Below are 24,539 nucleotides of genomic sequence, written 5' to 3'. Positions count from 1 at the left end.
GTGATGGATTCACACTAAACAGTTCAGTGACAGATGAAAGGATTAAATATTTCTGAGGAAATTTAAAAAAAAAAGTCTTGTTGGTCCGATAATGTTAACAGAAAATTAAATTATAACCTCTCATTTAAGACTTTTAAAAAAATGTTATTTTAGATACAAATGTAAGGAAATATTTTATTAATGCTTAACATTATTGGATGATTTTTTTTGTATTGAGGAGTAAATAATCATCTTAGTCTTTTACCAGTGCTATTTTATGATAAAAATAAATTGTCAGTGTTCATTAACTGAACTAAAAGTCTATTTTTGATGTAATTTTTAATTAAAAAAAAAAGGGGAAAACATACTTTTCTTTATGCATTAAATACACAATTTGAAATAGGTTTAGCAGTGCATTAAAAACTTTAAATGTTGTTAGTTGCAAGAAACAAGTCTGGGGAAAAAGTTTTGACTCAAAAATTAACAATATCATTTGGGTCATCAACATCTGAATTACTTAGAAAATAACTTACCTTGATAATCTGGGCTTTTTGTGGGTTTCTTCCTATAAAGGTGCATTTTTTTTAAACAATCTCATCTTGTATTGCTCTCATAACTGTTCTTTTTTTGAAGAACAAAAACTAAATTTTTGACTTATTGGTGGTGTTCAAATAAAAATAAAATTCCCCAAAGAATTTCCCTAAATTTCAAAGTTGCTATGCACAGAAAGAAAAAACAAAAAACAATAAGGTATTAAATAATACAAAGTCAGCAACACCTAAACCACAAACAGGATGTAACAAACTCAGTACAAAGGGGGATGGCAGGTTCCCACGAGAACAGATGTAGAACGTCAGATTTTTCTGAGGCTTCTCTACACATTCATGTTGACAGGCTTCATACACTTGAGTTATTTATTACCACCTTAAGTTCTCCTGAAAGGGTAAACTTTCTAAAGCCTCTTAGGCCCAAAATAATGTTGTCAGTGGTTCGAAAAAGTTTAAAGTCATGTCATGAAACAAGTTCATCTTGTGATGACCTAACCACAGAATTGGTGATTTCCCACTCGTCTGGTGGGAGTTACTCTGATTCAGTTCAAACCTCAACTTTTGTGTCACCGCTAAGTTTCGGTCTGATATCGGAGGTGTGTATTTGTGTAAACAACAACAAAAAAAATCTTTTTTTTGATTTGATGATAAGCAAGTAACAATGACAAAATGGCTTTCAATCAGCTTACTAAGCCTGGTATAATGTAATAGAACAAAATAAATGCATTAAGATTAGCACAACACGACTCTTTTATGCAAACATGTGCAGAAGGGATTCTCGAAACTTACCACACAATTCAGTTTAATGGTGTAATATACAGTTTGGTTTCAAACCAAGAATCATGGCAAGACTAACAAAGTGCAACCCTAACTAAAATAACAAAACCCAGCAATCTATGACTGCTGAGGACAAAGAGGATAAAATAAACTGAAACAAACCAGCACCACAGTGAATAAAAACCACCCAGCTCCTTTAGAACATGCCTTGTTGGGGCCTCCTCTGTCTTAAATAGCCAACTGGTGCCATTTAGTAAAGCTAGGTTGAAAAAAAATTGCTTAATCAATTCGAATCGGTTTGAGCTTAATAGATCAATCATCGATTCACAAAAGATATAAACCAATTTAGCAAATAAAGCTAAAGTCCGCTAGCTTGATGTTAAGGTTCAATAGAATATCCCATTGGACGGCTAATGCTAACGCTCGGTCAACCAAACAAAACATTGCTGACTAAATGGACATCTTTATTTACTCACATGCATTAATTTTCCAAACTCTTTTAAGGAAACAATTTTTAAAGTAACTGTTTGTGGTCTAAAACTTTTTTTTTTCCTCTTACTGTTGTCTTCTTCTTGAATAAGGTGTACTTCTACAGCGCGATCGCCACCTAGTGGCCAAACTGAAACGCCCTCCAGGAGAAGCAGAACACTGTTTACAATGTTAATGATCTAAAACTTGTTATTTTACTAATACATTTTACAATATGTGAAGTGTATCAGATTATTTTAAACATTTAAATTATATAGTATATTTTAAATGTATTTATAAACAAAGGTGTATAAATGTGTAAACTTAAAATTCAATTAAAGAATCGAAAGAATCGAAAAAAATTGGAATCGAATTGATTCCAGGCTTTTGTGAATCGAATCATTTCTGGAAATTTCAAACGATACCCAGCCCTATCCAGCAGTAGCAGCAGGACGTAACAGAACTAGAAACCAAGCATTTTTGTTTTGATTTAATATTAAGCAGTTTTCAGTGATGCTTCTCTCTGTCTGGCTTTGCAATGGACTGACGAACAGTACCCCGCCATAGCTCAAGCAACCTCGTGGTCGTGGGAATAAGTGGGCTCAGAAAAAGGATGGCCGGATGAATAATACTTTCAAGCTTTTCTGAAATGTCATGGCCACATCAGACACCTAGTGGAAATTCTCCTCGGCTTTGATTTGCCTGCGGGGGTTGAAAAAGAAAACACAAAACCACATTTTTCCTCTACAAAAATGACTTGTCTCACAAGTCTCAAAGAACACACACAAACACAGTCTGTTAGTTACATCCTTGAATGCTTCAGTCTATAACGTGCTCATTTTAGACTAAATTTAGAGCATTGTTTATGCACCTTAAAAAAGAAGATAAGAAAAAAGGTTTGTGTTGGTATGAATAAGAAACTTGAGGCATGAAGAAAACACCACCTTTTAATAGAGATGGAACATTTCAGAAAGGCATGTTGGAGTAACCGTCCACATTTTCAGGTGCCAAAGAACATAGAGACGTTCAATTACAGCTGGAAACGCCGTACAAACGGGAATGTTACTTGAATCTTCAAATATTTAAAAAACTTATATTATCTTTTGTTTCATAAATTTGTTTGTAGTGTGAGTCTAGAAGTTGTCATGGTTACTAGACTTTGGTTTTTTCCTTGGTTTTTTTAGGTCTAGTAACCATGACGAATGAGAACCTTCACCGACATTGGTAATGTGAGGAAAGGTTTTGCTTTTGCCTCACGCTTTGACGGACAGCATTGCATCCAGGAGGTGTCCTGTGTGTCTGGTGTGTGCTGTGATGAAACCGTGCCTCTCCAAAAGCAGCTTGTACTCGCCGGCACTTCTCTGTTTGCCCTCACTCAGGCTGAGGGCCTGCAGCAGCCCACGACTTGGACCGCCTCGGTCTTCGTCCAGAAAGATCTCGCTGAGAAGAAGTCCACAGCCTAGTATGTGCAGGTGTGAAAACAAGTTCAAATAAAAGCGGACACTAATTATCATAAGCTTATTTTAAGATGTGCATGGGTGTAGTCATCTACAAATGGGACAGCAAGTCATCAATGGGTCACAGAGGCGCGGAATTCAGTATCTGTTTATATATTTTTTTTACCTGAGGAAGCAGTTTGTGCAATTTTACTCAGAAGAATATGCAGCTTTTCATCAGTCAAATCATGGAGTACTCTTGCCAGAATGTATAAATCAGCTTTGGGCAATTCATCTTTAAGAAAGTCTCCTGTTGATAGAGCATGACGAAACATTTAGTGATGGCAACTTAAAAGCAATACACATGTTCTAAAATACAGCAACTGACCTGCAACAAAAGACACCTTATTGTCTGTGTTACGTTGAAGGAAATGTTCTTTCATTTCTACAACAGCAGGCAGGTCAAACACGGTTACTGACATTCCTGGATGGGCTTTGACGAGCTCATGGGCCATGGCACCAGTGCATCCTGAAACATCCAGAGGAGATACGAGTCATTTTTATAATTTTATTTAGATTATATCAAATATATATAAGAGACCTTTTGCACATTTACCTCCAAGGTCACAGGCTGTTCTAAACCTGGAGAGATCAAAGGCTGTTGCTACAGCTGCTGCTGTGATTTTAGCAAAGCTATGCATGCCACTCATAAATCGCAGTTTCAATTCTTGGCTGCTGCAGACAGGATCCTTTAAAAAGAAACACAAATGGTACACACAGAAGAAAATATTTAGTGATAAGTTGATATATATATATATACATAAAATATAATGATCTTCAGTATTTAAATCTGAAAAAACACTAACCTGACATAATTCTTTTTGTCTTTTAACTCTCTGGTGTTGGCTGACTCCTTCTTGCACGGCGCTCTCGAGATGAGAAAAAAGAGGCCACAGAGTTTCACTACAGTGCTGAATGTATCCGTGCAGAGAAAAGGGAGCATCTGAACGCAAGAAACTTGTGGCTAAATCTGTGTTCTCAAACAACGGCTTTGGGTGAGCTGGAGGTAAACACAACAGAAAAACAGACAAAAAACAAGACATATTTACTAAACTATATATATGGAACATGCAATATAAATATGCACAAATTAGAGCCACGAGAAGCTGATAATTACGACAGAGTATTAGGGTAATTATAGAAATAAAAACTATAAATACATTTATGAGAATAAAGTCATACAATTAAAAGAAAAAAGTCATAATTTTCCATAAATAAAGTTGTAACAATATGATGCATACATAATCACAAACGCTCTGGATAAAAAGAAATCTGCAGCTGGAATCTTCATTGACTTAAAAAAAAGCATTTGACTCTGAATCATGACATCCTACTGGACAAACTGGAGGTGTACGGGATCAGAGGAGTAGCGCTAAGTTGGGTCAAAAGCTTTTAACAGGAAGAAAATGATTTGTCAAGATGAATAAATTTACATCAGAGGCCAAAGGGATAAGTTGTGGTGTCCCACAAGGATCATTTCTGGGCCTGCTGCTGTTCAATATTTACATCAATGATTCAGTGTTTCAAAACTTCTAAAACTAATTTTATTTACTGATGACACAAATATATTCTATTCCACAGACAATCAAAGGGAACTTATCAATGTGCTGAACACAGAGTTAATCAAAATAAAATCAACAAACTATCTTTGAATCTAGACAAATCCAAAGTGATGTTTTTTGGTAATTACAAAGTCAATACAGAGCTCTCAATTAAAGTTAACAATGACTTAATCGAAAGTGTAACAGAAATTAAATTCTTAAGGATTGTTATTGATAACAAACTGAGGTGGAAGCCACACATCAGACACATACAAACTAAAATTTAAAAAAGTATTTCAATTATAAATAAATCTAAATATATATTAGAATACAATGTAGATATTTATTGTACTGCTCCTTAATATTACCACATTTAACCTACTATATAGACATTTGGGGTAATAAATATGAGTTCACTGCATCCTCTCTTTTTGCTTCAGAAACGAGCCATCAGAAATATACATAAAGCCGGTTATCTTGATCACACTAACAATTTATTGTATCAATCCAGAATTTTAAAACTGTATGACCTTGTTGATTTTTACACTGCACAATTTCTATACAGAGCTAGTGGGAAAACATTACCGTACAATATCCAGAAACAGTTCATAGAAAATGAAGGAGGAACAAACTGAGAGGATGCAGGAACTTCAAGGTCAGATTGATAAGAACCACAAAGAAAAGTTTCTGTGTTTCTGTGTGTGGCACCAAACTCTGGAACAAGTTAAGTAATGAGCTCAAACAATGTTCAAGCATTTATACATTCAAGAAAATGTATAAAGAAACTCTAATCTCATAATATGAAGATAAGACGAGTGAAGGATCAACTGGGGTTTGAATAATTAGAAATGTCTGAACTTGAATGTGATGAAATAATCAAAGCTTTTTTAATGCAATCAATGAGTTTTATGTTATGTAATATGCAGTGATGATTACTGAAATGTTTACAATCAATATGGCATTGATTTTCCTTACTTGATCAGAAATATGTAGCAATGATTACAGGATTATTGTAATTATGTGTTCAAAAGATAATCAATGATTATCATGGGTAAATTAATAACCTAAAAATATTTCCCCATGTTTCTGTTAAGAAGAACTGCTCTCTGCCTCACTTTAGTTGTTTTTTACACCCTAAAACCCAGCACCACACCCCGCTCCGGAGTCAGCCCACTACACTGATCTGTGTGTGGGTGTGTGTATGTCTATCTTTTTTGTGGGTGTGTGTGCGTGGGTGTTGTGATTGTATGTTTATTTTCATCTCTACAATCTGTTTAGATACAAAAACATGATCATATTTGTCAATCACTGTGCTTATTGTGAAAAATTCATTTTATTTTGAAAATAAACCAGATTTTCTCATGTATTTTGATGTAACTTCCTGTCAGAATTGACGCAGATCACTCACAGCTCGCGCACAAAATAGACCAGACGCCGAAACAATCCGCTGCACGGCGTGAGCCTTCCGCAGAGGACCGCAGCGCTCTGCGCCTGGTGTGAACCACACCATACGTTAACAAGGGCGCCGAATGGAAGCGGCCTGCGTTCTGCGTCCAGTGTGAACCAGGCGTAAAACAACCAACTTTATTTTTGAAAAAGCTTTTTCCTTATAAAATTCAGACTTTTTTCTCATAATTTTACAAGCTTATTCTCATTTTTCTTATCATTTTAACAAGGCTATTCTTCAAAAATGTTGACTTTTCTCTAAAATTGTACGACTTTATTATCCTTTATTATTTACATATTTTTTCTTTTATGGTGGCCCTAATACTCCGTCGCAGATAATAATTGCAAGAGATCCGACTGACCTTTGTCTTTAATCTTTAACAGTCCCAGAGACACACACGCCTCCAGCAGACACTCGGTTCCTTTGACAGACGCTTTGATCTCTTCAGCCACCTCTGCAGCATCCAGCCCAGGTTTGTTATGTAACAAGTCGAACATGCAAAACTTGGACGCTGTGAAAAGGGCCTGGAAGGTTGGAAAAGGAAGAAAATAAGCTTTATTTGTCCTATATGTACATAGGCATGCATATATATATATATATATATATATATATATATATATATATATCATATACAGTATATTCATAACTTTTGCTTCCTTAAAGTCCTACTCTGATTATCTTTTAATCTCCTTTAAAAGCGTTCCTAGTGGGGAATACTGTTGGTTTCTAGGACATAATTTCAGCAGGAGTTCATTGAATTGAGTTGTGGGCGGGACTACTGGTGCAGTGTAACCTCACCCTCATTCCCCATTCCTGTTCCTGAGAGCTCTCCTGCTAGCTTACAGCCCCTCAAAACCCTAACCTAGCATTACAGGTGGAACAAAAAAAGGCAAACAATATTATAGCCATCCAACCGTAACATTTTTCCTCTGAAAATAAAAATAAAAATTGTAGTTGTCTACAAGATCAGAAGGGTGCAGAGCAGGGAGCCTGTGGCCCGCCCAGCATATTTTCTCTGACACAAATAAGTTATTTTTCAAACTACATTGTTTCATCTTCTCCTGATTCACAAAAGATTTGAATAAAGAAATATACAGAAATGCAGTTTTACACTTAATTTTCTTTATACGTGTCCTCCGTCATAAGAGTAATGCCACAAGAACAAGTTAAAAAAACACCAGAGTGGGTCTTTAAACACTCTTCCTCGTAAACTATTCTTTAAAAACTTTGACTCTAAAATGAACATTTAAGAATAGAGGAGTTAAAAATGGAAAAAAAAAACAACTGTAGAAAAAAAAAATATATATATATATATATATATATTTCCAAACTTGGGCGTACCCCTGCCTGCTTCAAAGTTTCGCAACCGTTGAGGTTTTTGCTTGCTCAAAGACAAAAAGTAAAATTTGCGGTAATGACTTTGCTAAGATCAGATAGAGCATTGAAAGAACTGTCAGTTAAACTTAAATGACCAACTCACTCAAGTTTCTTACTCTGTGCAGTGAGTTGTGATTGGATTCAAAAGTGCTATAAGAATACATATCGATCCATTTTTGTTGCAGCTCAGAAAAGGGAAAGGGAAGGTTGAAAACTTGCAATGAAGAATTGCAGCATCAGTGGTGTTATGTATTAATAGCACTTAATGTCTTGTAACAAGTCTGTTCCTGAAAGAGGAAGTAGTAACATCTGTCAGATGAAAAGCAAAAAAAACAACAGTTAAAAAAAAGATTAAGGTGAAGATTATAGCCATGCAAACATAAAGGATAATAGTGTAATTTCTGTCTGCTAAATTTGTTAGTTTGAGCTCTTGGGTTAAAATAGTGTATAATAAAATAGTGTAAAGCTTAAAGTTTGCAGGAAAAAGTGTCACATTGATCTCAAGAGGTTTAGTTAAAGAGAGAGTTGGAACAGAGTTTGGGGATTTAATTACACTCCGGTGGAGGTGTAAAAACATGGTGGACAGGGAAGCATAAGCAGGGATTGCAATCTTGTGAAACAAAGTTTCACAATTCAAGAGAAAATACTGATTCTTATGAGATAAAAGAGCAAAGTCTTCAAGAACCAATCACTAATGAGGATTTCAAAAAGCAATACTGTCGTTAAACATTACCTTTGATGCTTTGAATCCATCCATCAGCTCACAGATTCTCTTCAAATCTTGTGTTTTAGGCTGGTTTTCTGTCCCTCTTTGCTCCGTTTGCTGTTGTCTGTTCAGTTGTGTGAGTCTACTTGATTCTCCATCATTGTGTTTTGACGAGTTGCTGACCACTGACTGAGAACCCACTCCACTCTCATAGCTTGTCCTTTTTACCTATCAGAGGGAATTGTTTTTGTAAGTTGGGAGTGATTTAATTAGGACAGATTTTGTTGGCATAGAAAGACAGAAACCTTATGAGCAGGACTGCTTGTAGAACTGTTCTGGATGTGCTGCGTTAGCTTAGGAGAGGAGCTGTCGGGTGAGCGGTGTTTCTCTGCTTCAGAGCCTTTCTGCAAGCTGTGCTGGTCGAGTATTGATATTCCAAGCGAGCCGTTGGGGAGTGGGTGGGCGGACCCCTTTTTCTCAACGGCAAAGGAAGAGGAATGGTTGTAAATAATGTCAAGCTGCTTGCAGAAATGGTTGAGGGGGAAACCCACAACATTCAGGAAGTCTCCGTGGACATACTCCACAAGCATGCCACCAAGAGCTTGAATACCGTAGCCGCCTGCCTTGTCCCTAAAAAACAGAGACAAGACAAGAACCTGTAAACAACTCAGCAAAAAGACAAGGGACCAGATGCAAAGTGTGAAGTTTATGAACTGGAAGAGTGCATGTTAATTGCATAAATACCTTTCCAAAAAGAGAAAAAAATCATGGAAAAGTGCATTCATTTCTATAATTCAATTAAAAAATGCAACTTTGATAGAATATAGATTCAAGCCCCACTGTTTCAGTCATTTTAAGAATTAATTTGTGTATTTTATATAAAATGAGGTTCCAAATCATACACCCACAAAAATAGAATTTCAGATCATTGAATCTATATTTATACTGCCTTATTTTTTTTTTTTTTATGGAATTATGGAAATGATTGAACACTTCTGACACATTTGGGTTTTTTTCTATGTTCTCACTGCCATTTTGTGTTTTGCAGGTCCTCTCTTCTCTATGGAGGAGTGCACAGCTGCCTGCACTTTAATATAAGTTGCAGCCTGTCGGTCCTCGGTGTCGGTGCGTGCCTGTATAACCGTGGCTTTCCTGCTTTAGCCGACACTGAGGTTTGCGAGTCTTTAGGTTTTTTCTTAGTCTTTTTGCAGTTTTCCCTCTTGTGAGGTGTTTTGCGTTATTAATTAAAATACATGTGCTGCATTTCCAAATCCAAGCCAGATTCTCTCTGCACCTGGGTTCTTGTCATTCAGCCGTCACAACTTTTCCATGTTATTCTAATTTTTTCAAAAGCGTGCCGAATCAAAATCAAATCAAACTTTATTTATAGAGCCCCTTTCCAACATAATTCCAGCAAAAAAAATGTTTTTTTTTTAATTCATGAAATAAAAGCAATCACCTCAACATCACAGTTGCTTTGATTGTGTTAATTAACGTTTGTGGCGCATGACTAATCCTGATCATTTGAATCCTATGCAGTGGGTTTCACAGTGGTGTAGCGGTTATCCCCTTTGACACACAGCAAGAAGGTCCTGATTCATAATTATGTTAAAACGTTTTTAAAAAGCTTTTTAGACTATTTTGGCACTTACTAAGATTTTATAGGCTATTTTGGAGTTTAGCTAACATGTCAGCAGCATGCTAGCTGTTTTGACTAATTTAGGCTTTTTCCAATTTTTTAGGATATTATGAAGTTTAGTTATTTTTTCAGCAACATTCCAGCTATTTTGGCTAACCTAAGTTTTTCAATAGTTTTTTCAGGCTAATTTGGCATTTAGCTAATATTTTAGCACGCTATCAACTTCAGCATTTTCAGTTATCACCTTCAGTGTTTTCAGCTATAAGCTTTAGCGTTTTCACCTTCAACATTTTCAGCTATCACCTTCAGTGTTTTCAGCTATGAGCTTTAGCGTTTTCACCTTCAACATTTTCAGCTATCACCTTCAGTGTTTTCAGCTATAAGCTTTAGCGTTTTCACCTTCAACATTTTCAGCTATCACCTTCAGTGTTTTCAGCTATAAGCTTTAGCGTTTTCAACTTCAACATTTTCAGCTATCACCTTCAGTGTTTTCAGCTATGAGCTTTAGTGTTTTCAACTTTGCGTTTTCAGCTATTAGCACTAGCATCTTCAATGGCCAAATTAAGCTTACAGCATTTCACACTAGCATTATTGCAGGTAAAGCTAAAAAAATCTAGTTCATAAATATGTTAAAAAGTTATGGTTCTAAAGTTCTAAAAAATTAGTTTTAGATTGTTTAATAAATGTTTATCCTGTTTGGCCCGTGACCTAAGGTGTGTTATAGATTTTGGCCTCTTGTGTGATTAAGTTTGACGACCCTAATTTAGGTGTATTTTAGTGTTGTTTACCATCTATCTGCTGTTTTTAATATGATAACAAAGGAATTTCTCTTTTGTGGGATCAGTAAAGTTTTATTCTTTCTTCTTTCTGTGAAATATCTCAAAAAGCATGTTAGTGACAAAAATGACAACAACAGAATGATCAAGACACATCCACGTAACTAAGAAAATAAATAAAAAAGGAAAAATTGCAGGCACTGGATATGTTAGTTCTACATTAAAAGTTAAGAGTAAACTTGACAAAAACTGACATGGGAGGCCTAAGTGGTTGAACTCAAAGTCCAAATTACAACAGGATCATGAGGCTCACGAGTTAAAAGATTTTTACTTTTTTGCTGCGCCTTCTCCAAAAGGTTGATTGACAGGAAAAAAAAAATCAATGCATTTTAAAATGAAGGTGCAAGTTTGGATGTTCGCACTCACATGGGTTCACCACTATTGATGTATTCCCACAGCATATCTTCTGACAGATCAGCAAACTTCACCTTTGTTTCTTCGTAGAAGGCTATCATCTGGTAGTCCACCTCCTGATCTAGTGAAACGTAATGTGAGTTTAGGGAATTAATGAGCCCTTCTTTCCTGGAAAAAACACTCAAATAAAACTAAAACAATCCAAGAAACTCTAACGTATAAATCAGAAAAAGGGTGGGACGTAAGTGGTTAACATTCAAATATCACATGTAAGTAAACTGCAGCTTTAACTGTTCTAGAGTTCAGACTTACTGTCTTTGTCATGGCAGAGTACGATAGCGACACCAGTAAAAACACTGTGCTCTTTACCACTCAGGCTGGAAAAAAGATAAAAATATAACAAATATAATCAGTACACATAATTAAATAATTGGATTACAAAACCATACAATTCATTCTGACCTTGAAAGCATCTTGTAAGCGTCCTGTTTGTCCACTGGCTTCTCTAGAATCAAACTATTCACAGCCTGTGCAGGAATCAAACAAAATTTAATGGAAAAACAATTACACACATGAAAAAATGTCAAGTAATTTAATTTCTATGATGACTTACCACAATTGTATCTGCCCCAATTACTATGTCAGGAGTTTTCAGGTGTTTCTAAAACAATTAAAGTCACAATATGTCATAGAAGCTCAATAGTTCTATTTATTTTCTTCTTTCAATGGATTTGAACTTACAAATGGCATCCTCCTCGCCACCTCCAGGGCTTTCTGCTTAGCTGTCTCAACAGCATACTCGTGAGGCGCTTTGAAAAGACCTTTATCCAGGGTTTCTTTAAACCATGACGGTACAACCTCAAAGCGTAAACCCTGACACACAGGCAGAAAACATCAGGTTGGTTTCTCCATAAAACTAATGGAGATGTTAAATTATCTAAACTACCATAAATGAAAAACTATTTTAACACATGCATAACAAAAATAAGTCATCAAAACTATTGCACCCAGTTATCAAGTGGGAACAAATATCAAACCTAAAAAAGTCTTCCTACTTACATATTCTTATAAAAATATATTCACAAAATTATTTACTGATTAATGTAACTTAAAGACCCACTCAGATGGAACTGTGTTTTCTATGTTTTTAACACATTTTTGTGGCATTTTTCTAAAGATGGAGGAAAACCGAGATTAAAATTTCACTTGAGTTTTTCTTTATTCAAATTGTAGTGAATTAAGAGCCTACAGCAGCTGGATAGCTCCAATATTGTTCGCCATTTTTGTTGCACCGGCAATGGGCTGTAAGCTAGTGGAAGAGCATGTAAACAAAGGGATGATGGGAAGTGGGGGAAGGCTTACTCTGCAAAATTCAGTGGTGAATTTGCAGAAACTATGTCCTTAAAAATGTGGGGGAAAACCTAGAAAATGGATCAAAACATGATCGGAGTGGGACTTTAAAGTACTTGTACTTATTTATTTTTTTTTTATTCATTTACAATAAATAAGACTGCACAAAACTTCTATTTAGACAAGATGAAAACAATATAAACACCATCCAAACTGAACATACAGCATTGCGGAGTATCTCCTGCCGTCTAGGGGAGGCGCTGGCCAGCACAACCAGTTTACCAGCGAGCTTGGAGATGACTGGGTTCAGCACCATGGTGGCCTTTGTTGAGCTGCCCTGTGTGAGCACACAGTTAAACATTACATAGGTGGCCTCATGTCAGTCAGAGGACTCAGACACATAAAAAACTAATATCTGTTCTTGTCAACATAGGTAACATATTCTTTTATATTACAATTTATATATATCACGCATTATATTTTGTAAATTTGGTTCTCAAGTAAAGAAATTTACAGTTAACAGTTAAAGGACAACCCGTATCAACTAGTCAAACTAAAGCATTTTGACAGATTTTTGAGCACCGAGTACCATAGAAAATCAATCGGAGGTCAGTGAGCACAACCAGAATCAAGGTGCACTGGATTATGAGGCATATTTTCTTTTCTTCTTTTTACGGCCCACAGCAGCAGTCTACTGACTGCAAGAACCGTTTAGTTTTTGCATTAATATTCAATCTTTTTTATTTTATTTTATTTTAAACAAATTCAAGGATTTTAAGTGTGCCTTATGGATCAAAAAATACTATACTAGTCATTAAATTGGTTCCGATTTATTTCTGTTAGGTTAGATCTAAACATTTCTGGCTGAGAAGCACCGTAATCTATAATATAAACTTTTTTTTTTAGTGCTGATACAACATAACTTACTGCTACATTTGCTGCAATGAGATGATCCTTGGTGTGTTGAAAAGTAGTGTGAACCTTTGTACAAGTCAAAAAAATTTTGTTTTTAAAATAAAATATTTTCTCTTTATGTTTATGTTCTATTTATTAAATAAGAAAGTTTTATTTACATTAATCGTAATAGTAACAGTAACATAGACACAAATCAGTGTCTTATTTTTCTAAAGGGTGAATTAAATCTTTGTGGCTCCTACTAGGTTGTGAGAAATCGACCCAAATGGCTTTTTGAGTGTTAAAAGTTAGAGACCCCTGATTTAAACCTAAAATCTTCAAATAACTAAACCAAACAATGAAAAATAAAATAAAAATCGAAGCACCTGGAAACCCAAACTCAGGGTTAGCCAATAAATCAGGTTATTAGCATTAAACACAGGCGTTATAGACCAAAAGTTCGTTTTCATAACGTACGAAACAAACAGGCTTTTTGTTTCTTACAAAATGTGAAACTATATATATATTCCGTTGCCCTACTTTAAATGAGCTAAAGACTTCATGGCAGCTAGCTTGACTGAAAGTTTCTAATGGAGAGTGGTGCGTTTTTTCAGCCTAGCTAACAGGCTAAGAAATAAATGTAAAACGTATTTTTACATTTATATTTTTTATTTTATTTTTCATTTCCTGTATAGCACAGCGCAACACATAAATAACTCTCATCTTACCTGCACAAGTCCGGAAAGACTGCTAGTGGTGGTGACAGCTTGCTAGCCCACTTCACGCATGCGTAAAGATGACGTTACATAGAATGGGCGGGACCTTTTTTTTAATGCATCCACCGCATGTAGCTTCAAGGCAAAATTGCTTTTGATACCACAATAAAAAATCTATAACACTTAAAGAAAAAAAATAGCTTGGTAAAAAAGTTAAAAGTATATATATATATTTAAAGCTTTAATCATAGCGAAAAAAACATAAATAAATAAAAGCTCAACTCAACTATATCACAAGGTAACATTTTTCAGAATAAAAGCATAAAAAAGAAAATGGCAACACCAGTTTTAAGACAGATTTACAGAGACAGATTAGAAAATAGCACAATTTATTTACATTTATTTACAGCTGCAGATATGTAGGGTTAACAAATGTTTTTATTTACAGTATTATTTCAAAAATAAGAGATAGTCTTGAAAAACACATAGTTTGAGTCATACTCATAGAACCTCTAAATAAAACGTCAATATTGTTATTCACGTCAATGATCATACTTGGTTTTGAGTCACATCAATAATTATTTTTTTGCTTGTTTGTGCTCCAAGTAACATCCAGAAACGTGATCATTTTGAAATATCAACCCACAACTGATGTTGCAAGAGATTCCACTTAAAATCCTTGCTAATGCTCTACAACAGCAAAAAGAAGAAGAAGAAAAAGAAACTTTCTTTCACAAGTTTTTGCCGTTTTTTATCCAGCTTGGGTGGTTATGACACTGTCATTTCCTCTAACCTCCCTATTTTACTGACCACTGAACAGAGTCTCTTGATGTTCCATCTTAATTGAGTCTCCACTACTCAAGCTCTGCATATGAATTATCTGTCTCAACTTCTGTCTGAAATCTTTAGAAGCAAAGTAATAAATGAAAGGATCCAGGCAGCTATTTAAGCAGCTGAAACAAAGAGTCAGTTTATAGGCCATGTAGACAGACTTGTCAAAGAAGAGTCTTAAAATACTATGTACCAGCAGGAGGATGTTGTTTGGAGCAAAGCAGATAACAAAGACTAGCAGAACTATAAAGGCCAAACGTTTGGCCCTCTTTTTCTGGGCTGTTTTTGAATCCTTGGCCAGCTTGCGGATCACGCTGACATAACAGAAGGTTGTGACACAGAACGGGAAGAAGAAGAGAATGAACACTAAGCTGAAGAGGAAGAGGGCCCAGGCAGTGTCAGAAGGAAGCATAGATTTCTTCAGCACATCAAAGCACGTGATAATCTTAAGCTCGGGAATGTTATAGGTCAAGTCTGTGGTCATGAGAGGATAAAGAACCCCCAGGACCACACCCCACATCAGAAAGCAGCTGATGGCTGCTATGGACTTCCTTTTCTGAGTTTGTCTGAACATCATGGGCCTGACGATGCCCAGGTAGCGGTCGATACCGATGGCCATCATGGTAAGGATGGAGCAGTACATGTTGGTGTAGAAGACCAGGGTCATGAAACTGTAAAGAAATTCAAACAAGGAAGACATGAGTTAGTTGAAAATAAATGAAAAAAAAGTAAGACTACATAGAGATAAAGTTATGAATAAACTTATTTAATATATCTCATTTAATATGTTTAGGATAAAAATGGAACAGCTTAGTTCACTGACAAAAATAAGTACAATAAAGCCAGGTAGACACGCATTCCTGAACGAGCTTTCAGCATATGGTGTTCACACTGGACAAACAGGGAAGGGCTTCTTCTTTTTTTTCTTTTCCTTCTGTTTACAAGCACATCTTCCCCTTACAGTTGGAGGAGCCGTGGTGCGAGATATCAAAGTGGTGCAAATCCCACAAATCTTGCTCCAGGCTTTTTCTTTCACAGCTCTATTTCGATATATGAAAGACTTTGTGTCGTATAATCCCAGGTTGTTATTGTAAATAGGAACATAGTGTTAGTAGCTCACCTGGTTAAATAAAAAATAAACAAATAAATAATTCCACCTTCATGATCAATTTCCAAATGATTTGCACTTCCGTGAATTAAAGAGAACATCAATCATACGTCACTACTGAATCTGGGTCCCTGATTGGTCAAAGTTCAACCTGGTTTAACTTTCAACGCACATTCCAAAGGACTCATGTTTCGTACGTTGAGCCCAAAAATGGTTGTAGAAACTTGCATAGTGACACGCAAACGTGTGAGTTTTGAACAAGGAAGCCCGAAACGCTCAGCTACAGTATGTGCGTTAACATCGACTTATCAGTGGATGAGGCCACTTGAAAGCACGGTACCGAGGGCGGTGTGAATGCAGCTTTAGAGTCAGTTTCCTTTAATCTTGTTCTCTCTGTTTGACTCCTGCTAACCACTAATACTAATGTCACTGATACAATAACAAATCTATGACATTTTATATCAGGGGTATCAAACTCACTTTGGTTCAGGGGCCACATTCAAACCATCTGATCCCAAGTGGGCCGGACCAGTAATATAATAGCAAAATAACCTATGGTCAACTTGTAATCTGTAGCTTTGTTTTTGCTTAATTTTTTTCTCAGTTTTGCTTGTTTTTTGCTCTAGTAGCCTAATCACTTAATATTACACGTTCATTTTCAGAAGCTAAAGGATTTCAAACAAAATGTATTTCACTAAAAAAATGATTTTATACTGAATATTTTACATCTGACATTGAAGCAATCCTGATAGTAAACTCAAGAGAGGACTATGGAAAAAAAAGGCAAAGATATATTGTTTATTTCTGGATCTCTTATCTCTTTTCTTGCTCTCCCTAGTGGTAGAATTGCATATTTTGGTTATTTTTCTTCAAACCCTACTTCGTCACATGAATGGGCTAGAAACTTGTTTTTTTTCCCCAACATCCCTATCCTTTTTTCTGTTCACAACTGGGCCCGTGGGCCAAATTTTTGACACCCCTGTTTTAAATGGTGAGGCAGGAGCGGGGCAGGAGACTTTGAAAGAGTAGCAAATGAGAACAGCGGAGTAGAAGATCATATTTAAAATAAAAATTTTAAATTCAATTTAAAAACTGTTTTGTTGTTGTCATTGTTTTTAATATTAAAACAGCAGTATTATTAGCTGTGGTGATATTACTATTGCTGAGAGATCTTGTTTTATGTTTTTTAATCTTTGACAAAAATGATACTAACATTAGATCAAAAATTGGGGTGGGGTTTTTTTTTGGATGCCCCCCTTTGCCCCCTGTAGCTCCGCCCCTGCATTAAAAAAAAATAAAATACAAAAAAGCCTTCAGACTAAAGTTTCAGTGCATAATTATGTCGAAAATATATGATTTAACTGTTTTCAGAGCAAATTTCTGATCTTTGTTAGAAATACCTGCACATGTCTGAACCCAAAGTCCAGTGGTATCCCTTCAGCTGGTAGTGAATCTGAAAAGGCAGTGCAGATCCGAGGGCCAGATCCGTGAGCGTCAGGTTAATCATGAAGATGATGGAGGGCGTCTTTGGAGAGGTACGGAACAGTAGGAGCCACATGGACAAGCCATTTCCCAATAAGTTAATGGCAGTGACGATCATGTAAATAAAGGAGATGACAATGCTGATCTTTGCATTCTGTAACAGGGAGAGGGTGGCGTTGTCCAGAGGGTTGCTGCTGCTGGCATTCGTCATGTTGGGACGGGAAGGGCCTTAATCTGCGTGCCTGAGATGAACACAAAAGGTTAGATTTTGCATGCTTTGTAGTTCCTTTTTGTCACATCTCACTGAAAAAACACACAAAAAAAACGAGAACCAATCTGTACTTTTTTCTGATGGAAGGTGTGAAATTGATACAGATTTCAACGTGATAGCGTTTAAGTCAAGCCTGTTGTTTATGTTCCAGACACACGTGTGGGGTGGAGCTTTCACACAGGAAGAAGGCATGTTTGAATTGTGGTCAGCGCTGCCAACTGTCGAGTACACGGCGTACAAACGCAACTTTGAAAAATACTTGGGCTACAGAAACACACCAGCAATTTCTAAATAGCCAAACAATATTTAACTTCTTAAACTGTGAAAGGAAGCAGGTATAGAACTTATTGTCAGGGTATCTAAACGAAAGTGATCACTTTGTCTTGACATCACGGTGAAAATGTTGGTGGTTAAAGGATTCACCACAACATAACAAATAAGCAGAAATGTATCCTTGGGTTACTGTACTTTACATATGCTGGTCAACTGGGAAAGTACCCAAACTTTTTAACAAAAACAACATTTGTTATTAAAAATATCACATTCATTAAAACATTTTTTCTCGAAAAATGGAGAATAATTCTTTAGTTTTCATTTTAAAAATGTCTTTGTAAAACATATTCATTTTTTAGATCATGATGTAAATAAACTGAATTCAAACATAAAACGTGTGTGTTTTTGTGCGGGAAATGTTTGGCGTCGCCCAATTTCTATTGTCTTCTGTTCTCTAATGTGCCGTAAAGAGAAGTGCCACAAACGTGTTTTTCACCTATCAGGTGATATTCAAATTAAAAACAACAATAAATAAATAAATAAATAAATAAATAAAAACACCCGCCATGTGCTCCCCACTGAACTACCACAACTTTTAACCAAAATGAATTTAAAGTTTGGAACTTACCTTTGTGAAGTCAGAAGCAGACAAAGGAGGCTGGCATACGTGTGTCAGTTACTGATTGAAGAGCAGATGTTGAGGCAGAGGGCAGCTGCTAGGGAAATGGGGTTTGAATGTTACAGTGCCAGAGAGAGGAAACAAACCATGTGACGACTTGATCCAACTGTAGAAACGACTACACGTATCCGTAAGTATTAAAAATGAGTATAAAGTCGGTGCCACGTGGAAGACTCCCCCTGCCTGTCACCATGTCTACAGAAATTACTCACTTTTTCTCCTTTTCTATGTCACCATTTTCCCCAAACTGGTAATTGAAACTCATTGAAAATGGGATTTTGCATTTTAAATCATAAGAAATCAGTTTTTTGCTATAAGCATTTCACTTTTTCACACATAATATCGTGTCACCGAAAAGACAGAAAAGATCATTTGTAACACCTCTGTGGTATTTCATCAAAAAAGGAGAAGGAAAAACTCAAAAATACAGACAGACTTACACAAACAGGTTGTAATAAAGGAATTTTTGGAAACAAAGTTAAAAAAAAACAAGCTTTCAAAAGTTCATTGTGTCTCTTTGTTCGTGTGTGTGTGTGTGCGTGTGTGTGCGCTTTTGTCTCTGGCTTCCTGTTGATGATGATAGTTCTGCTTTATCTGGGTAAAAGTGTAACGGACACCATCTCCTGAAAAAATGACAAACACCAGTTTCTGTATCATTTCCCATCAAGTATTTCACCTGACAAAAAGTACTTTTTAAATATTCCCTTCTGAACCTCAACGTGTGACCATTTCATGAGGTAGTGTACTACTGTTCATCCAGTTAATTGACATGAAATTAAAGCAGTTTCATTTACGCCTCTCCCCCAAAGAGTCATTCAACTGTAAATATAACTCTCGTTTTGCACAGCTATTTTGGTTTACACACAACATTCACCTGCACCCATTTACAGAAACACATGCAACCGACCATAGACGAGTACTTCTCTCTCTTTTAATGCTTCACTGGAATTTATTTCAAGGTGATGAGCACAGAGAACGTGTTCTTCCAGGCTACATAAAGGACAAAGATTGGCTCACAGACAATCTTATATTGTGACACATTAAAAAATTGACTAAAGTTAGGAAAAATTGTGGACTCAAGGACACAGATCACTGTCCTAAAAAAGGTTTTTTTTGTATTATTTACATCCATTGTTTGATAGTTCTTTATTTTTTTTTTACTTTTGAATATAATTTATTATAATCAGAAACTCAAATTGAGCAGACAATGGGAACGTTTAAACGAAAAGGTCAATCACACAGATCAAAGTTAAACTGTTGATGGATGCTAATTAAGAGATGCCATCCTTTCCAAGAAAACAAAAACACAGCTAATTAGCTAGAAAAAATTACAAAAAAAAATTCAAGATGCTGAAACCAGACAGTTTATGGGATGTGACAAAACATATTAATACTAATACATTTTTAAATTGTTTGTGCTGTTTTTCTTCACCATTACTTGCTTTATTTTGTACATTTCATAAAAGCAATTGTCAAAAAGTTCACAATCATTTTTTTAAATAAATTCAAAAAGTGAAACTTATATATTTACACATAATGTGAATTACTTAAAGTCTTTATTTTCATATTGATGATTTTAACTTATAGGTTTTAAAAAAGTAAAAGTTCAGCATGTCAGGAATAGAATACTGTCAAAAATGTCATTATGTCACCCTAATCAGCCCATTAACTCAAAACACCTGTGAAGCTTTTGTTAGCCTTTTAATCCCACTCCAACTATATCTTTTTCTATTAAACAATCTTCCACAGTGGTCTTTTAATTATGATCTTAGCCAAATCAAAAGATGTTGTTGTTTTTTAAGACATATTTTCTGTAGTGCAGAAGGAGCTCATTAAAAATTTGCTTCTGGGAAGTTAGGCTACGGCTAATTTCCCAACAGCCCTTTGTTTACAGTCTCAACTGCTAGCTTATAGCACCTTATAAACCAAGCTAACATTAGCATGCCAAAAAAAACCCCAAAACTATGAGCAATTTCATAGGTATTTAGCCGTACAGTTTTTGAGGAGAAAAATGAAAATGTTAATGGATCTATTTGTCTACAAGTGGATGCTTCAGAATTGTAGCTGAGAAGAGAGACTTTAGCTTGCCCACGGCAATTGCTTTTTAAATGCAATTCAAACACTGTGCTTGCTACTTTTTTTGTTGTTCGTTTTAAAAACACAAAATTTAATGTAAAAATCGGAAAAATTATTATTATATAGGATCCCACTGTGTTCTGATCATGAAAACCTGGATGGCTATTAAAAAATAAGTTAAAATGGGAAATTTCTAAAGCCTTGATCGTGATTGCAGATTCGGAGACCACTACAGAATGGTAAACGTGCCACATAGTGCAATAAGTAGTAAAGAAATTTGGACACAACCTTTACTTTCTTGGTCTTTGGGTCCTGATGGGATAAATCAAAAGGTGACCAATACATCATGAACATAAAATTAGCTTTATTTTATGAAAGTTAAAGTTTATTCTTAAAAAACATTTTGACTGGTCTAATATATTTTATTTTTCTGTGACACTAAATTTTGTTTTTTGTGTTTATAAATAAACATATATGTAATAATTCTACATTATGTTTGAGTTTCACTTTTTAAATCAGACAGAAAATATTGAACTTTTTCAAGATATTTCATTTTCTGAGATGTAACAGTACCCAGCCAGCTCGGCCAAAAGGGCCCCATATGGTTTAAAAGTGGGCGGAAAATGTGGGCCCCGATTGGGTTTGTCCACAGTTTCAATGGTGGCCCCACCTCTGTTTCCCCACATGGGCTTGGGTGTGCTCCACTCCCCAGGGACCAGCATCCTGGTGCAGCGCCCGTAGCACTGCTGAATCCTGGGAGGCGTGGCTTGCTTGCTCTGAAGACCTGGGAGGCGGGGCCTACTTAAGCCAGTGTGGGCACACACAGGTGGGGCCACCACGGAAACTGCAGTCAAACCCAATCGGGGCCCACATTTTATGTCCACTTTTAAACCATTTGGGCTTAAATAAATCATGCTTAAAAGGGAAACATAGTTAAAGGTTTCCTCATAACACAAACAAAACGCTACAACAAAGTAGTCTGCTTTTTAAGGTATTTGTATCTTTTAAAGTTAAAAGCCAAATGACAACCAGTCAATACATTAACATGACCCTAAAAAAACAACTTATATTCTCCTTCCTATTAATATTTTGACAATTACTGTTCATCTTTGCTTTTCTCAAAGCCCCTATCCAGCCCCATTACCATGGTAACAACCTCATAGCAATGATCCGCTTCATGTTCGGGTGAGTGGCCCAAATGGATGCAGTCATAGGCTTTGCTGGATGAGCTCATGCGCTTCCTGTTGCGAGCCCCGGGCTGGTAGAGCTGCATGGCTGGACGGTCCTGCAGGGACACAGGAAGCGCAAACAGGGTGTAACTTTCAGGTAAAAATGTGAAAGGAATTTAAAAAAAATGCACACAGAATGGTTATATAGTTTCATTCATCGCTTTCAGTTTCTTTGTTTTAGAAAACCTAAGATGGAAAGATAGTGGGATGACATCTGCTAGATGATTAATTCGAAGCAGAGAGTCTGGAGAACGAAGCCCTCACATTTAGATTTTCTGCAGCTGCAAAAACATGACGCCAACCCACATTTCATATTAAATATGAATCATGATGAAAGAAGAAAAGTATTTTAAATGGGTTCATCTGCATTTTTGTGAAGTAACGATAAGGAACTGCTGCTTTGATAAGCAAAACAATAGAAGTATCTTTTTTTAAAAATCGGTTTACTTTGTATTCAGCTTAGGTAAAGACTAACCAATAAAAAAATCATCACAAATTGTTCCTTCACATCTACATTTTTATAATCCAAGTCAAACTGTTTCACTACAATATCAAGCTTCTAACGCATAGATAAATATTTTTGAAATTATTTCTTAAAAGGAAGAATTTAAATCTCCACTTTGACCCTCAGAGGAGGACAACTAGGATGTACATGGATCTAGTCATCTATGGATGCATCGACATTGAGCTTGTAGCTTGCCGTAGTAGCTTCTACGTCCCACCTAAGCTTTTACAAACAGAAATTTTTCATCTCCTCTCGATTTAAAACAATTTTATTTATATATGTCCTCCATCATCAAATAAATTCCACAAAAAACATGTTAAAAACACAGTTTTCATTGGTCTTTATATTAAACATTTGTGACATTTCAGAAATCTTCATAACATGGAAAAAGCCGTCGCGACCGATGGTCGTCTCATGCTCACCTTCTCGCTCACCTTGTTTCGGAGGCGTTCCTTCCTGTTACTCAGCTCCTCCCTCTCCTCCTTTCCCAGTTTGTCTCCGCCGTCAGCGCAGTAAGAGAATCCATGGTGGTGGCCTTCTTTCTTGGCCCGGTCTTGGCAGTAGCCCTTTCCCCACTTTGTTTCATCTTTCCTCCTCATGAACTTGTCAAAGTCGTAGTGGTGCTGCTGCCGTTTCCTCTCCTCATCTTTGCCGCGGTAATCTTTGTCTCTCTGCCTGCGGCCGTGCTGCTCTCTCTGCTCCTTCTCGCTCTCGTGCTGCCCTCTAGTGGACAGAGTTGCAGATGCAATAAATGCAACATTAGATAATTCAAAAATATTTACTCCTTACTTTTCTTTGGATTCCTTTGACTTCATTTGTCCTCCAGTTTTCTCCCATCTGCCCCTGTCTGCCTCCCCGGAGTCGTTCTTGTCCTTCATTCGGTCGGAATCGGCATCGTCATCTCTGTCAGTTTTCTTCAGGAGCTGGGAATGGAGATAATAGTAACTGAACTTGGTGAGCAGGTGAACAAATCGGCTGGAACTCAAAGCTTACCTTAATTTTGATGTCCTTATCTGACAGCTTCTTCTGCTTGTCTGCCTCTTTTCGCTTGCGCCTCTCTTCTTCTCTTCTCTTTCTCTTCTCCTCTTCCCTTAGTCGTTTCTTCTCCAGCTCTCTTCTTCTTCTCTCCTCTCTTTTCTCCTCTCTTATTCTCTGTTGAGAAAAAAACTTGAGTATTTTTCACAAAAAAATGTCTTTTTTAATTATTATTTTTTTTAACCTGTTTTTCAATTTTCTTATTTTTTATGTACTCCAGTAGGGGTGTTGTCCGTTTGGCTGAAAAGTTAAAAAAAAAAAAAAAAAATCATTAGAGGAGTAATATTTTGCTAAGGCTTAAAGATCCACTTGGAAATTTAATGCAAATAACAAATCTATAATCCTCAGTGTTTACCTATAAGCTCTTTGGTTTTGGCTTCTATCTCCCCCAGTAGAGTCTCGGGGTTGGCCATAGACTTCTCCTCATCGCAGGAGTAGTTCTCCAGGAATCGCCTGTATTCTGGGTCTGAAAGAGTTTCATTAGATCAAATGAAAAGAAATGAAACGGTTATTTTTAACATCTCAAGTTTAAACAATGATTTCTGGAAGTTTCAAACCCTGTATGTGTAAGATTTGCTTTTCTAAAGGTTTATTTAATAAAAATACTCATATTTTGATCTATTGTAAAAGTGTTCCCAGTGATATTATATATACACTATGTTTGCTCCTAAAAGACTAAAGGGTTTGAGTTTAGCTTCACTGGTTGTAAGACCCAAACGTGGTTTTGAATTTCTCAAGCTTTCTGACTCATGGAAGCTAAATTGTGAACACTTTGAGACTGGTTGGAGACAGGTTTGGGACATCTGTGACTTACTGGACAAAAATATTTTCTGTAACTATGTTAAAAATATCTGAACTCTGAAAGAGACACCCTGAAAATAATGAAAAAAGATTTTTTTTCAATTTATGAAAGATGTTTTCA

The 24,539-nt window shown here is 36.2% G+C and overlaps 3 protein-coding genes across 4 annotated transcripts in view; all 3 read right to left on the bottom strand.

The window, feature by feature from the left end:
- Positions 1–2,699: 2,699 nt before the first annotated feature.
- asmtl (acetylserotonin O-methyltransferase-like) lies at positions 2,700–14,370 on the bottom strand. The gene is made up of 15 exons (XM_024286387.2): positions 14,141–14,370; positions 12,742–12,855; positions 11,910–12,041; positions 11,782–11,829; positions 11,631–11,695; positions 11,481–11,545; positions 11,181–11,289; positions 8,645–8,969; positions 8,367–8,567; positions 6,618–6,780; positions 4,075–4,268; positions 3,825–3,957; positions 3,597–3,737; positions 3,396–3,518; positions 2,700–3,231 (listed from the first exon to the last, which is right to left on the bottom strand). Exons 2-15 carry the CDS (start codon positions 12,832–12,834, stop codon positions 3,026–3,028), a joined length of 1,998 nt encoding a protein of 665 aa, XP_024142155.1. The 5' UTR covers positions 12,835–12,855; positions 14,141–14,370; the 3' UTR covers positions 2,700–3,025.
- A 130-nt stretch (positions 14,371–14,500) lies between these two features.
- p2ry8 (P2Y receptor family member 8) lies at positions 14,501–19,556 on the bottom strand. The gene is made up of 3 exons (XM_024286390.2): positions 18,722–19,556; positions 17,468–17,791; positions 14,501–15,630 (listed from the first exon to the last, which is right to left on the bottom strand). Exons 2-3 carry the CDS (start codon positions 17,758–17,760, stop codon positions 14,931–14,933), a joined length of 993 nt encoding a protein of 330 aa, XP_024142158.1. The 5' UTR covers positions 17,761–17,791; positions 18,722–19,556; the 3' UTR covers positions 14,501–14,930.
- A 361-nt stretch (positions 19,557–19,917) lies between these two features.
- The window catches only part of upf3a (UPF3A regulator of nonsense mediated mRNA decay), a 7,092-nt gene continuing 2,470 nt past the window's right edge, over positions 19,918–24,539 (bottom strand). The window contains exons 5-10 of one of the 2 annotated variants that reach the window (XM_024286388.2): positions 23,973–24,083; positions 23,802–23,857; positions 23,576–23,734; positions 23,372–23,505; positions 23,005–23,305; positions 19,918–22,133 (exon numbers count right to left, since the gene is read on the bottom strand). In XM_024286388.2, the coding sequence (XP_024142156.1) occupies positions 21,945–22,133; positions 23,005–23,305; positions 23,372–23,505; positions 23,576–23,734; positions 23,802–23,857; positions 23,973–24,083 (950 nt within the window). In that variant the 3' untranslated portion in view covers positions 19,918–21,944. The remainder of the gene's footprint in view (positions 22,134–23,004; positions 23,306–23,371; positions 23,506–23,575; positions 23,735–23,801; positions 23,858–23,972; positions 24,084–24,539) is intronic. The other variant, XM_024286389.2, reaches the window with a different exon arrangement.

The sequence above is a fragment of the Oryzias melastigma genome, linkage group LG21 (genome assembly GCF_002922805.2).
Source record: "Oryzias melastigma strain HK-1 linkage group LG21, ASM292280v2, whole genome shotgun sequence".
Taxonomy (NCBI): Eukaryota; Metazoa; Chordata; class Actinopteri; order Beloniformes; family Adrianichthyidae; genus Oryzias; species Oryzias melastigma.
Note: the sequence above shows the minus strand (reverse complement) of the source record. Positions and strands in the feature narration are given on the sequence as shown.

What these genes read in the sequence shown, in the direction of transcription:
- asmtl (XM_024286387.2), bottom strand. Translation starts at nt 12,834, where the DNA reads ATGGTGCTGAACCCAGTCATCTCCAAGCTCGCTGGTAAACTGGTTGTG. An exon ending in ATGGATTCAAAGCATCAAAG is followed by an intron (nt 6,781 to 8,366) that starts GTAATGTTTAAC and finishes CCAACCTTCCAG; the next exon opens with GCCCTTTTCACAGCGTCCAA. An exon ending in GACAAAAAGAATTATGTCAG is followed by an intron (nt 3,958 to 4,074) that starts GTTAGTGTTTTT and finishes TTCTTTTTAAAG; the next exon opens with GATCCTGTCTGCAGCAGCCA.
- p2ry8 (XM_024286390.2), bottom strand. Translation starts at nt 17,760, where the DNA reads ATGACGAATGCCAGCAGCAGCAACCCTCTGGACAACGCCACCCTCTCC. An exon ending in TTGGGTTCAGACATGTGCAG is followed by an intron (nt 15,631 to 17,467) that starts GTATTTCTAACA and finishes ATTTCTTTACAG; the next exon opens with TTTCATGACCCTGGTCTTCT.